At 39.0% G+C, this 15,285-nt stretch overlaps 1 protein-coding gene across 1 annotated transcript in view; it reads left to right on the forward strand.

The window, feature by feature from the left end:
• The window catches only part of CERS6 (ceramide synthase 6), a 350,871-nt gene that overhangs the window by 97,564 nt on the left and 238,022 nt on the right, over positions 1-15,285 (forward strand). The window contains exon 2 of the mRNA XM_056110252.1: positions 779-884. Coding sequence (XP_055966227.1) covers positions 779-884 — 106 coding nt within the window. The remainder of the gene's footprint in view (positions 1-778; positions 885-15,285) is intronic.

Raw genomic sequence — 15,285 nt, forward strand, 5'->3', positions numbered from 1 at the left:
TGCAAGACCTGAGAATGTGTAGTGTTGTGGAACCATCTGGTCTTGTTGAGTATCAACAGAACGTATCCCCTGGCATCCCTGAACATTGCTTGGGAGCATCTCTCTCCCCCAAAAGAAACTCAATATAATGTAGTCATGTGGTTTTCTCACCTTTGCTATTGTCGCTATTGTCCTCTAGTGTTTACAAAAGCATTAGAATGATTCTTTTTAATGTATTACACCATGCATCTTATGCTTTCTTATCCTGTTTAGCTTCAGTACACTTTTAAAACATTTTCTCAGTAACATTGTAAAGAATGTTTGTTTTTTGTTTTTTGTTTTTGTTTTTTTTTTTTTTTTTTTTTTTGCTTTTTGGGTCACACCGGCAATGCTCAGGGTTACTCCTGACTTTGCACTCAGGAATTACTCTTGGCAGTGCTTGGAGGACCATATGGGATGATAGAAAATGAGCCCGGGTTAGTCACGAGCAAGGCATACACCCTACCCGCTATTCTGTTACTCCAGCCCCAAGAAGACATATTTCTTAATCCTAAAATTAATCCAATTTTTATAATCAAAATCTTAAATATATATGATACTCTCTAAAGTAAATTTTAGAGAATTTTCTTTTGTACTTTTACTGGTGGGGTAATGAAGGAAAGGAAAAAAATAAATTGGCTTTCTAGGTATTGACAATGTCAAACTACAAAATTTTGTCTATTTTATTGGGGACAACTAAACAGGTATAACTTTAATAGTAAGAACAGCTATAAAAATAACTTCTGACTTCTTTCTTTAGATTTGTTGCCAAACCATGTGCCATAGCTCTCAACATCCAGGCCAATGGACCACAAATTGCCCAACCCAATGCCATCCTGGAGAAGGTCTTCACTGCAATTACAAAGGTATGATTATTTGGAGGGGAGGATATAGATTGTCATGACCATCATCCTCAATTTTAAATCATCCATTCTCTTTGCTCCTGGGTTTGAGAATCAGTTTTGCTGCTTTGTTCTAGAATGAATGCTCTTGGAAACCCAAGTTAGCCAGCATTGTAACTAGACCAACATATGAAGAAAAGCTAAATAAATAGGGTGTGTTTGAAACTTGATATTTGCTCAACTTGATCTTTGAGACTTTAGAGGTCTGTCAATATAAAACATGCAAATTAGTGATTAGCCTGATTCTTTATCTCTTTAAATCTCATATGATATATATATATATGTATACACACACACACACACACACACACACATATATATATATATATATAAGTTGGAAGAGTGGAGGTAATTAAGTAGAGCAAGGAGTATAATTTATGTCCAAAAAAAAGTCCCCAAATTTGTGGAGTATAAAACAACATAACATGAGGCTGACACCTAAGATAGTAGACACACAGGACAGGTAGATTCCTTCATAGCTGGAAGCCTGCCTCATGAGCAAAAGGGAGAAGGCGGCTAGAATAGAGAAGGGATCACTATAAGAAAATGATGGCTGGAGGAATCAGTTGAGATGGGAGAAGTCTGCAGAAAGTAGATAAAGGACCAAACATGATGGCTTCTCAGTTGCTATATAGCAAAGTAATGCCCAAAAGTAGAGAGAGAGTATGGGGAAAATTGTCTGCCAGAAAAAGGCAGGGGGAGGGTGTGAAAGGGGGGATATACTGGAGATATTGGTGGTGGGGAATGTGCACTGGTGGAGGAATGAGTGTTTGATCATTGTGCGATTGTAACCCAAACGTGAAAGCTTGTAAGTATCTCATGGTGATTCAATAAAATTAAATAAATAAATAATTTTTAAGAAGTGCCCATTTGCTGTGAGTGGGCATATACTCTGATTAAGCAAACATGGATATTTAAAACAGCATTGGGATTTCTCAAAATATTAAAAAAAGAAACAATTTTAAAACTCACTCCTCAGCATCTATTCCATGAGCACTGTTAATGCAGAAGGACAAATGCACATCTATTTACAATGACCAGTATCTGGAAACAACTCAGATGTCCAACAACAAATGAGTGAGCAAAGAAATTGTGGAATGTATACAAAATGAATACTACTCAATGTAAGAAGAGATAAAGTACTGCATTTCACTGTGATTTTAGGTGGAAAAAGAGGGTGTCATGTTGAGCAAGGTAAGTTAGAATGAGAAAGATAAATGTCAGATGATCTCACTCATAATGTGGAATATAAAGAAAGCAACAGTCATGATCAAAGAAAAAAGACAGCCATAAGAACTGAGTTTTACGAATTTGGAATGGAGGATTGGGTGGAGTTTGGAGGGTGGGTGGAGATTTTGGGGAACAGGGTCGGCGGGGGGTGGGGGGTGAGAGATATTGGCACTTTGATAATACGATGTAGTAACATTATTTGCCCAATATGTAAATGTTTAATTCTATAGTCAATCATGTTACTGCAATAAGAAATAGTGTCCGCTGGCTTATAACATTGCTTCTGTTGTTCTAGTAGTTTTGAAACGTATGCAGCTGTTAACAAGGTGATAACTGAAGGAGCAAAGAATTGTAATGTGAAAGAATGAAAATCGAGGGGCCAGAGCCATAGTACAGTGGGTAGGGCATTTGCCTTGCACTTGGCTGACCTGGGTTCGATCCCTGGCATTCCATATGGTTCTCCAAGCACCACCAGGAGTAATTCCTGAGTGCAGAGCCATGATTTTACCCTGAGCATTGCCAGGTGTGCCTCTCCCTCAAAAAAAATTGTTTGAAGATCTGAAACTTATAAATTCATTGAGTGGAAATAGGAGAGAAAGTAGTCACTCTGGAGAGACTTTAATAGGACTGGGAAGAGGAGGGCAGGGGAGAGGAGGAAGATGGAAGTAGGAACAGATTGCTCTCTCTTATCCTCAGGTGAGAACTCCATTTGAAAGACAAAGTAGCAGACTGGAGTAAAAGCACTCAATTTAAACTCCTGAGAAAATGAAGCACAGCAACCAATCTTTTTTATCTGTTGTGTGGACAAGAGAGTAGAACAGGAATGTGATGTTCTGTATGGTGTTGTATCTGCATATTAAATGCTTGGTTTTTTGCCTTTCATTTTTCTGGGAGAATTACTGAGGCGTCTAAGATTTGTTTTAACACGGTTAAACAAATTTTAGTCCTTTTTTTCATATTTGTGCTATTTGTTTTGTCTCTTAAAAATGTCTTTAGACTATTGATTCAAATATTCAAGCATTTTTGTTTACTTTATGGTCTTTGTTTCTGTAAGATATTCCCTTCTATTCTTTAAAAAGTGATATTTTTCTTGGAAAAAGCATAAAAATGCACCAGGTATTTTTTATATCTCTGTGTGAAGGAAGAATGAGTGGAATCTTAGGAAAAGTTCTTTCAGTAGATCTGTGTGATGATTTTTGATTGTCTGATTCTAACCTGAATAAACACATATCCTGTGGCATTTAAAGGAACAAATTACTTAGAAGAAAAAGTGCTTTTCTCTTAATGTATCCATTAGCTACAGACAGATGCCTTTACCCCTGTTTAAAAATGTACTGGGAATTATCAGGTTCATTTAAAAAAATGTGGGGGCCAAGTAGTCAAGGTTACATCTGATTCTGCTCTCAAAACAGTTCTGGTGAGATCAGAGCACCATATGGGATTCAGGGATAGAACCGAAGTCAGCTGTGTTTTTTTAAATTTTTTTTATAGAATAGTTCACAATATTTAATTACGTTTAATATTCAAACATCAATCCCACTACCATTACACCTTTCCATTACCATCTTTTGGATATTTCCTTCCCAAACCCCAATCCCTAGCCCAAAGCAGAACTGAAATAATATATTTTGTATCGTTTGTTATGAAAAGCCACCAAAAATGCTTCAGTATAGTATCCTTAGAGGAAAGAGTGTGGAGATTGTTGTATTTCACACCAGGGCCATTAAGCCCTTCTATAAGAGATCACTAACATGTTAAAGGTTGAGCCTATGAAATATATATATATATATATGTATATATATATTTGTAAAAAATGTATTTTCCCCTCTACGATTGGTTACCTTCTACTTTGACCCTATCAAATGTGGTTCGGTACTCTTGGAGTATAGGTAGAGTGTGTGGTATGAAGTGCGGCCACATGGTCCAGGAACAGATTCATACATGGGTAAGACTCGGCCCAAGTGTGGAGAGCAGTCTTGAGCATGGTGGCATCAGAGTTTTGGAGGTTTTCGGCTGCCAGAGCTGGGTCCCTTGAGGTGGGGTGAGGTCTCACCTGCCCCCCTCTGGGGTACCCCAAGTGAAACAGCCTGTCACTGGGTCGGCGGCATGGTTAGTGAGAACATCATGTTATGCTCCCTTCCAGGAGAGAAGGACATGCCATCTGGAAGTTGGCTGATGATGAGATTATGTGGCGTCAGCCAGGGGAGGCTCATGGGTATGACTGCTGAGTTGCCAGACATTGGGAATGGGCGGAGGATCTCCATTCCCCGTCCTGTTGAACCCAGAGTTCTCAGTGATGAAGTCCCTCAAACCTGGGTTTTACTGGAGATTCACTCATGGGTGAGGCTTGGTCTGAGTGTGTGGAGAGGGGCCGTGAGGGTCAGCTGCATTTATCACCCTATCTCCTGTACTGGCTCTTAGGCTCTGGTTAATGTTTAAATGTGACTATAACACATTTTTAATGCACTAAGCATACAATATTCTAAATGGATAATAAAATTACTTTCATACCCAAATGTTGTGCCTCTCTTAGAAATACAAATGGACCTTTTATTTCCCTTGCCTTATGTTTGTTATGGTTTCTGGAGAAATTTCCTATATGAAGGTAATAAAAAGGATTTTGTAGCTATAGTGAAATGCTGGAGATTATTTACTTCTCACTGATTTATAAAGATCATATTCTTTTAGTTACCAAGGTGATTACATTGGGAGTCTTTATGTGATTAAAGCAAAAGACTTGTGTTTTAAATATAAATGCAGAAAGTGTTTGAGTTCTCAGTATTGTTTGTAATGCAAGTAAATAAGAGTTCTGTTGATAGGAATAGAAGAGGTGGGTGCTGGAGAGTTCCTATAGTGTTCTGTGTGTATTTGAAAAATCCTCCAGTATCCTGGCTTTCACAAGCCTTCTTTTGGAGAATTGGCATAGTTATCATCTTTCAAATGGAGAGTAATGTACTCTCAAATTCTTAAAATACAGGGGCTGGAGAGTAGACTCAGCAGGAAGGGCACTTGCCTTGCATATGACCTACTCGGATTTGATCCCCGACACTCCGTATGGTTTCCTGTGTCTTGCCATGAGGAATCCATGATCACAGAGCCAGCAGCCCAGAGCACAGCTGAGTGTATCCACCAAACAAAACAAATCCACACACACATGCGCACACACACTAACCCCACGAGAAAAAAAACCTTTTAGAATCTGCTGTGTACAGTAATGGCAACATAATCTGTAGGGATTAGTGAAAAATGGCAGGACTGGAATGATAGCACAGCAGGAAGGGTGTTTGCCTTCCATGCAGCTGACCCGGGTTCAATTCTTCCGCCCCTCTCGGAGAGCCTGGCAAGCTACCAAGAGTCTTCCACCCACACAGAAGAGCCTAGCAAGCTCCCCGTGGTGTATTCGTTATGCCAAAAACAGTAACAGCAAGTCTCACGATGGAGACGTTACTGGTGCCCGCTTGAGCAAATTGATGAACAGTGGGAGGACAGTGCTACAGTGCAACAGTGCTATAGTGAAAAATGAAATGTGGGATCCATTGTTCAAAAAAGCATAAAGAACATAGCATTAAAGGTATAAAAATATAGGTTCCCCCCATGCCTTCTTCTGGAAGCTTGTTTTCATGATCTCCCAAGGTGTTTTTATTTTATTTTTTAAAATTTTCTATTATTTGTCATGCTCCAAGTGGCATAGGACTTATTATGAGGTCAATATGGTGCCTCAAAGCACTCTGTGATTCTGTGCAAGAACTGGGACTTGAGAGCTGTTAGATTTTGTCTCTTGACAATACACCATGCCCAGTGAGGGGTGGAGGAGGTGAGGTAGGTCTATCACCTTCCCATCACTGTAGTGTCCCAAACTGTGGGCAATGGGTGACCTCCTATTGTATTGCAGTGACCACATTAGCAAACAATAGGTATCTGGATTGGGTTGAGCAAAGACAGGTCTCCATCTAGTTGTACTCCAACCTCGCAGGGGTGCTACCAGCCCATGGTGCAGGTGGCTGTTTTGTCCAAGGCAGACAGTCTCAACTGTTTTCTCTCTGGCCCTCAGGGCAGCAATAGTCACAGGGCAGGGGTGCTAATGAGTATAGGTAATTAGGATGCCCAGAATTCATTTGGGAAGAGTGATGGGTCCATGTTGGAGCCTAGATGTCAGGCCCCTGGTACATGCTCCCCAGACTTTTGGACTTCATATACAAAATACCGATTTCTTAAGAGTATTATTCAGAATTTCAGAATGGGGTTGGGTATCATTCATAGGGGTGGAGCACATACCTTATAATTTCAAGACCTGGGTCTGATCACTTTCTCCAAATGACTCCCCTGAGCACTGCCAAGTGTAGTTTTGGTGGCGCTGGAGCACTGGTCGGTTTGAAAAGACTACACTACTCAGCCTCAGCACCAAAGTGTCAGGCCCGCACCGCAGGGCTGAGAAATGCCAAGAATGGACCCCAGGTTCCCAGCACTACTGAGGAGGAGCCTATGAGGCAATTCAAGACCCTATGAGGCAATTCAAGACTTTAGCACAGAATTTTAATGCTCAGGGTGGTGGCCCTTCTAAATGTGGTACCATGTGTGACTATTCTGGTCCCATGCCCTGACTGTAGTTTTTATGTAAAGAACAGATACATTTGAACTTCTTTATATTCTCCAGCTGCTCTTCCTTGGGAGCTTACAACTGTTCTGTTTGTCTTCTTACCCTCTCTAAATCTAAAGGTTTTTGTTTTTCTGTTCTTGTTGCAAAGCCTTCCCTATGCAAAACATGTACTAGAACACCGAGACACATTTCCAGTCCCTAAGTGTAAAGCTTTATAAACATTTGTAGAGCCTACCTTTCATTCCAAATGATTGGCTTTGGTTTTTGAGTCAGTCAGAACTGAATATTGGAACATGGACTGTACTGTTCCAGCAGGGTGGCTGGTCTGTGAGTCAGGAAGGGCAAGTGTCTCTTTGGGCCAGTGGTTCACACAATTCCATTTGCCTTAGCGATGCGTGAGGAGTGAACTACAGTTTGTTTCATCCTGTTTCTAGATATTCTGTTGTAGTAGACTAAGGGTCAGGAAAGAACCTGTGTTAAAGCTATCAGCTCATTGAAATATGAATGGAATGACTCTTTTCTTTTAATGAGCGATAGCACAGCGGTAGGGCGTTTGCCTTGCACGCAGCCAACATGGCCCACCCGAGTTCGATTCCTCCACCCCTCTCGGAGAGCCCGGCAAGCTACTGAGAGTATCTTGCCCACATGGCAGAGCCTGGCAAGCTCCCCGTGACGTATTCGATATGCCAAACACAGTAACAACAAAGTCTCCAATGGAGACGTTACTGGGCCCGCTTGAGCAAATTGATGATCAACAGGAGGGCCTTTTTTTTTTAAGATCATGTTACTTAACCAACTATATTAAGATTTATTTAATGAAAATATGTATCACTTTACATACATTTATATATGTAATACATTAAATTGACTTATGAAATATGCAATATATAAAATGTATACACATATGTATTTGAGCCAGTAGAGAGATTATTCCACTATATTATTGCATAATCCCAACAATCTCAGTTTTATTCTTTTGGTGGGGGGTAATAGGAGTTACCAAAAGAACCTAGGGACACATAGATGCAATGTGTCCACATATATATGATCCACGTTTATCATTAGTCCCTCTCAATATCACTTTTCTAATCAAATAAGTATTTGATTAGAAAGAATGGATATCAGCTATGAAGCTATGCTTTATGATCCAGAGAAAATTATATGTTAATCCATTTTTTGTATGTTATACAGTATTTTAAAAATCAAAGCCGTATTTCCTGTAATTTATCCCCCACTGCACTTATCCTCCAACTTCCTTCATTTTTTAAAATTTTTCATTTCCCTCTCAGTACTGATTATAACTATTCAAATTAATCTAGGTATGGGGATGGGTAAAACATTTATAAGTGAACATTATTCCTTTGTTCTTTGAAATCTTTAAAAGAAAATAAAACCTGGAGAAAGAATAACTTTTAAAAAAGTATAGACACACATAAAAGAAGGAAAATCACAAACTTAATTTTTGGCAAATTAGGAGTTATAATATGTAAGTCTCAAAACATATGTAAAGAAAGGCCAAGAAAACAACAACTGGGCAGAAACCAAGTAGGAGGATGTGAAAAGTGTGAGGTGTGTGTGGAGGGCTGAGCGGAGGCAAGCTTTATTGCCTTGGTGAAGCAGCAAAACTCGACTCCCGAAGGTGAGCAAGGTGAAAGCTCTCTGCTTGCATCACTGGGCAGATATGTATCTGAATTCAGTTTCATTCTTTGGGGAGAGGTGAAGGAGGCACTTGTAACTGGATGGTGGGCATATTTTTAGGAAGCAGTAAAGCTCCACAGTAGCTCAACTGTCAGAGCACTTCCTCCCTGCTTCCCATACTACCAGGAGGTGATGGAGAAAATTCATCTCCCTTAACCATGAGCAATATGGAACTTAGACAGCATCAAAGATAAGTAAAAAAGTGTACCAACACTTATCAACAGAAATTGCATCAGAAAATGAGGTCACCCTTCTTTGAGTTGGGATGGGTGACCTCTCACCACCTCCTCATACTTCCGGAAGCCCAGGCAGCCACATCCACGTCCCATTACCACGTCCCACTGTCACCGCCACATAAGCTCATCTACTGGCCCTATTCTAGAGATTCATAATTAAATCTGGTAAGAGATCAATTGGCTACAAAATTTCTCAGATACACTGGTCTGAGCTGAGACCTTCATGGAGATTTTGTGATGGGGGTGGGCCAAGTTCCTACCCAAACAAAACCCCGGCACCCACATTCACATCCCAACAGCTGCCACCATGCCTCCAACCAGAGTCCACCATCTAAGGACTGGGCTCTATAGAGATGCCAATCTGCCGTAAATTTCAGTACACAGGTTTTTTGACTGAAAACTTCAGGTCTTATTGGAGTCAGGCAGCCTTTCCCAACTTCTTGTACTTCCAGAAGCCCCAGAACCCTCATCCATGTCCCACCATTGCTGCCGTGTAAGCTCACTACCCAGTTAAATATTTTGGATTTTCTTGAGTATAGCTGTTAGCATATTAAATTGGGTGGGAATCTAGCATAGTAGCTAACAAAGCTCAACTAACAAAAACATTAACATAGAAGACTTAAATAGCAACAACTGCTCTGTAAAACTTCAGACAAGGACTTAATGTCCCACGTGAGTTACAACAGTTTTCACAAATTTTCTTTTACTGGTCATTTAGTGGTAACAAGCAATATAAAATAAATTAACGTAGGTCTGATATGGGAATGGCTTGAGGGGTGGTTGGGAAAATGGAGACAATGGTGGAGGGAAGGTGACAGTGGTGGTGGGATTGGTGTTGAATACTGAATACTGAATGCATGTAACAGATCATCATGAAAAACTTTGTAAACCATTCATTTTATCACGATCACGATCAACCTGTTGTTTGTCGATTGCCTTGAGCAGGTTACAGTAACATCTCCTTCCTCCTAGCCCTGTGAAATGCTCTTTCAGGATTAGGAGAATAAGACCCATTATTGTTACTGGCATTTGGCATATTGAGTATGCCACGGGGAGTTTGCCAGACTCTGCCGTGCGGGCAGGATACATTCGGTAGCCTGCCAGGTTGTCCAAAGTAAGAATGCGATAATAAGATGTCACGCGGCCGCATTTGTGGCTGTGCGCTTCCGGGAGCTGGGTTTTATAATCTTGGTCTTGGCCATTGATGGGATTCATTTTATAAATAAAAATAAATACATAATACAATTTGTGTTTATTTTTTAAATAAATTGTAGTTGGGAAAGAAAATAGGGCCACAGATCAACATGTGATCATTAGATTACCATAAAATCAAAAGATAGTGAAGTGATAACCATGAATACCACAAAAAATGAATATCAGAACAAAAAATAGTAGTTGGTAATATGAAGTATAGTGACAGGGGTTCAGGAGAAGTAAACCACCACAGAAATGATGAAAATGGAAAAGAATGTGGAAAACAGAAGACAGTCCAGAAAGCTCAGTGAGAAACATGAGAAAGAAAGAAAAACTGAAGTCTATGGAAAAAAAACAAAGAATACTTTAGTAATAAATCAAGCAGATCAATAATCAATGTATAAGAAAACTTGTAAGGATAAAGCAAAATAGAATAATGAAAAATACAATTCAGTGAATTTTTCTTAAAATTGTGGAGGTTTTCTTTTCAAAATAATTTTTATTTTAGGCACCTTCACTTGCAATACAGCTCCTGTTGGGATATCATGATTATAATGCTCAGGCTGTGCACACTCCACAGTGCCATGTTTCCCGTCACCATTGTCCCAGTATCACCCTCCATCTTCCTGTCCCCAGTCGCCAACATAGAGATAATCTAAGCTCACTTCTGTAGGCCAGTTCTCAGAATTTGTTGCCTTGGACATTTTTCAGATCCTTACTATATTTCTTCATATCCTACACATGAAGAGAGATCATTCTATATCTATCCCTCTCCTAACTTCACTCAACATGATGTTCTCTAGATCTGTCTACACAAAAGAAAATTGCATTACTTTGTCTTTTTTATGTGTGTGGTGTGGCTGCTAAGCTACTGGAAAATCGGAGACCTGGGTGGAGGAGGCCCAGTCCCGATCCGAGCAGGCTTGGAGATCTCAGCCACGGGTCCTGCATACCTGGGTCCTATGTCGGTTCCTTCATGCGTGAGACTCTTTTTTTATACACGTAACTGACCACTTTCATGAACACCATTTGTTGAAGATGCTGTCTTTGCTACAGAAAGAGATATTTTTAAAAAATCCCATTCACAGTGCCTCAGAAAATCAAATACCTCAGTATCAGCTTAACTAAAGAGGTGAAGTACGTATACAAAGAAAATTACAAAATACTGTCACTGTCACTATCCTCCCATTGTTCATTGATTTGCTCGAGCCAGCCCAGTAACGTCTCCATCGTGACACTTGTTACTGTGTTTGGCATATCGAATATGTCAGGGGTAGTTTGCCAGGCTTTGCCGTGTGGGCAAGATACTCTTGGTATCTTGTCAGGCTCAAAATACTACTTCACGAAATAAAAGAGGACACTAGGAAATGATGACACATCCCCTGCTCATGGATAGGGAAGATTAACATTGTCAAAATGGTAATACTCCCCAAGCATTACACAGATTCAATGTCGCCCCTATGCGGATACCCATGACATTCTTCAAAGAAATAGACAAAACACTTCTGAAATTCATGTGTAACAGTAAACCTCCATAAATAGCTAAAGTAATCCTTGGGAAAAAGAAGATAGGTAGCATCACCTTCCCCAACTTCAAACTGTACTACAAAACCATAGTAATTAAAACAGCATGGTATTGGAATAGAAATATACCCTCAGACCAATGAAACAGAGTTGAATATTCTGTCACAGACTCTCAAATCTATGATCACTTAATCTTTAATAAAGGAGCAAAAAGTGTGAAGTGGATCAAGGAAAGCCTCTTCAACAAGTGCTGCTGGGAAAAGAGCTGCTTGCAAAACAAAACAAAACAAACAACAACAAAAAACAACTCAGACCTCTGTCTGTGCCAGGCACAAAAGTTAGATAAAAGTGGATTAAAAATCTCAATATCATATCTGAATCTATAAGATTCAGGAAGGAATGAAAATGTAGGCAGAATCCTTCATGATATTAAAGCTAAAGGCATCTTTAAGGATGAAACCTCACTGACCAAGCAAGTGGAAACAAACATAAATATATGGGACACATTAAACTAAGAAGATTCTGCATCTCAAAAGAAACAGTGACCAAAATACAGTGATCCCACTGAATGGGAAAAATTATTTACCCAATACTCATCAAATAAAGGGTTAATATCCAGGATATACAAGACATTAGTTGAACGATACAAGAAAAAAACCCCATCAAAAATTGGGGTGAAGAAGTGAACAGAAACTTTCTCAAAAAATAAATACAAAGGGCCAAAAGGCATATGAAAAAATGCTCTACATTGGTAATCATCAGGGAGATGCAAAACAAAACAATAATGAGATATCATCTCACACGACAGAAACTGGCACATATCAAAATCAAGAAGAACAACCATTGATAGTGCGGATTTTGGGAGAGAAGGACTCTCTTTGTTGGTGGGAATGCTGACTGGTCCAGCCTTTCTTGAGAGCAATATTGGCATTCCTCAAAAATTTAGAAATTGAGCTTCCATATGACCAAGGAATACATTTCTGGGAATATATCCTGGGGGTGCAAAGAACACAGCAGAAATGATACCTGCACCTGTATGTTCATTGCAGCACTGTTCACAATAGCCAGAATCTGGAAATAACAGGAGTGGCCAAGAACAGACGACTGGTAAAAGAAACTTTGCTACATCTACACAATGGAATACTATACAGCTGTTAAGAAAGATGAAGTCGTGAAAGTTGCTTATAAGTGGATGGATATGAAGAGTATCATGCTAAGTGAAATGAGTCAGAAAGAGAGGTACAGACAGAATGACTGCACTCATTTGTGAAATATGAAATAACATAATATGAGACTAACACACAAGGACAATAGAGACAAGTGCCAGGAAGATTGCTCTATAGTTAGAAGCTTGCCTTGTGAGCTTGGGGAGAAGGAAGCTGGGATAGAGAAGGAACCACTAAGTCAATGATGGTCGGAGGGATTGCTCAGGATGGGAGATGTATGCTGAAAGTGGATAAAGGACCAAACATGATGACCTCTCAGTATCTGTATTGCAAACCATAATGCCCCAAAGTAGAGGCAGATTAAGAAGGAAATTGTCTGCCATATAGGCAGAGGTTGGGATGGAGTGGGGGTGGCGGGAGAAAATGTATACGGGAGCAGGGAGGGATGTTCAATTATCGTATGACTGAAACTCTATCATGAAAGCTTTCTGTGTCTCAGTGATGCAATAAAAAATAAATAGAAATATAGCAGTGGTGAGATTGGGCAATCTTGTCATTTGCCCTATCTTTGAAGGATCACTTCCAGTTTTTTCCTGAATGAGTATGATGTTCACTGAGGTAATTGGCTTTGACTATCTTGAGGAAAGTTCTTTCTATTCCCATTTTATTGAGAGGTTTTCCTTAAAAAAATCTTAACTGGATATTGCATCTTCTCAAGTGTTTTCTCTGTGTTTATTGATATGATTATATGATTTGTACATTTCCTGGTATTGATATGGTGCATTGCTGATGGACTTGCATATATTAATACTATCCTTTTAAATTTTTAAAAATTTTATAAAGTAGTTCACAATATTTAATTGTCACTTGTCACTTGTCATCCCGTTGTTCATTGATTTGCTTGAGCGGGCGCCCGTAACATCTCCATTTGTCCCTATCACATGATAGTGTAGCCCAATGGCGTATTGAGGGCTCTTTCAGGGTCAGGGGAATGAGACACATTATGTTACTGTTCTTGGCATAGCGAATATGCTATAGGTAGCTTGCCAGGCTCCGCCGTGTGGGCGGGATACTCTCAGTAGCTTGCTGGGCTCTCTGAGAGGGCCAGCAAATATTCACAATATTTAATTACTTTTAATATTCAAACACCAATTCCACCACCATTACACCTTCCCACCACCAAATTTCAGATATTTCCATACTGAATCCCAATCCCTGGCCCAGAGCAGAACTGAAATAATATATTTTGTATTATTTATTATACACTATCCTTTTTACCCTGGGATAAATCCTACTTGATCATGGTGTGTGACCTTTTGAAATATGATTGGATTTGGTTTGCTATAGGTTTGAATCCTCAATATTTCTTTTAGGATTGTTGCATCTGTGTTCATCAGGAATGAACTATAGATCTATAGATTTATAGTTCTTTTTTAAAATAATGTTTCTGTCTGCATTTGATATCAGGATATTTGCCTCATAGAAACTGTTTGAGAGGATTTCTTTTTTTCTTTTCTTTTCTTTCTTTCTTTCTTCATTTATTTTTTTACTTTCTGGAAAATCAGAAAAGGATTTGAAGTCAGTTTTCCTTAAAGATTTGTAAAAACTTGCTAGTAAGTTCATCTGGACCTGAGCTTTTATTTTTAGAGAAACTTTTGATTGCTATTTTAATTTCAGTGATAGTTATCTCTCTGTTCATGTACTCTGTTTCCTCTTGATTCAGCTTTGCAATGTTCTCAGAGTAAAAGAAACTCATTTCTTTTAGATTCTCCTGTTTTCTGGCATAAATGTTTTTATAGTGATCTTTTGAATTTCAGTTTGTACGTTTTTTGATTATCTCCCTTTTCACTGTTGTTTGGTTTGTTTGAGCTTTCTCTCTGCTTTATCTCATTGTGGGTCACACTAATGGTTTTATTGTTTGTTCTTTCTTAAAATCAGTTTTTGTTGATCTTTTGAAATTTTTTTCTAGTTTCCATTTTATTGTTTTTTAGCCTAGGTTTTTATTATTTCCTTCCTTTTGCTTGCTTTGGGTTCCCTTTGCTGTTCTTTTTCTAGCTGCTTAAGCTGTGCTATTAGATTGTTTATTTGGGCCCTTTCTTTGTCCTAACTTGCATTCCTGTGAACTCCCCTCCTAACACTGCTTTTCTTGTGTCCCATATGTTTTGGTAACTAATGTGTTCATTTTTATTTGTGTCCAAGAAATCTTTTGATTTCTTCCATGATTTCTCTTTGTCCCACTGATTATTCTGTGTTAGTTGTTTATAATTTCCAAGTGTTTGAGCTTTTTTATTATTATTATTCCCATTTGTGGTTAATTTCCATTTTCAAAGCATCGTGGTGTGAAATATTTGATGTGCTTTCTGTCTTCTTGATTTTATGGGGATGTCTTTTGTGACCAAGTTTGTGGGCCATATTAAAGAACGCCCTATGTACACTGAAAGAGAATGTATACTTTTTGAGGGGTAAGAACCCTATAATTAATGTCTCCTATACCCATTTCTTCTTTCAAAGCCATCTCTTCCATTTCTTCTTTCAAGGCCAGTTCTTCTTGTGGAGATAGTTGTCTAGTTTATCTAGCCAGCAATGATAGAGGAATGTTAAAGTTGTTTCTGTCAGTATCACATCTATTAGCAATCATTTGAAATATTTGAAGTCTATCTTTTCGTGCATATTTGATTAGGAGTGTGACTTTTTCATAATGTTTTGAGACCCCGATCATT

This window comes from Sorex fumeus, unplaced genomic scaffold, assembly GCF_029834395.1.
Source record: "Sorex fumeus unplaced genomic scaffold, SorFum_2.1 ptg000009l, whole genome shotgun sequence".
NCBI classification, from domain to species: Eukaryota; Metazoa; Chordata; class Mammalia; order Eulipotyphla; family Soricidae; genus Sorex; species Sorex fumeus.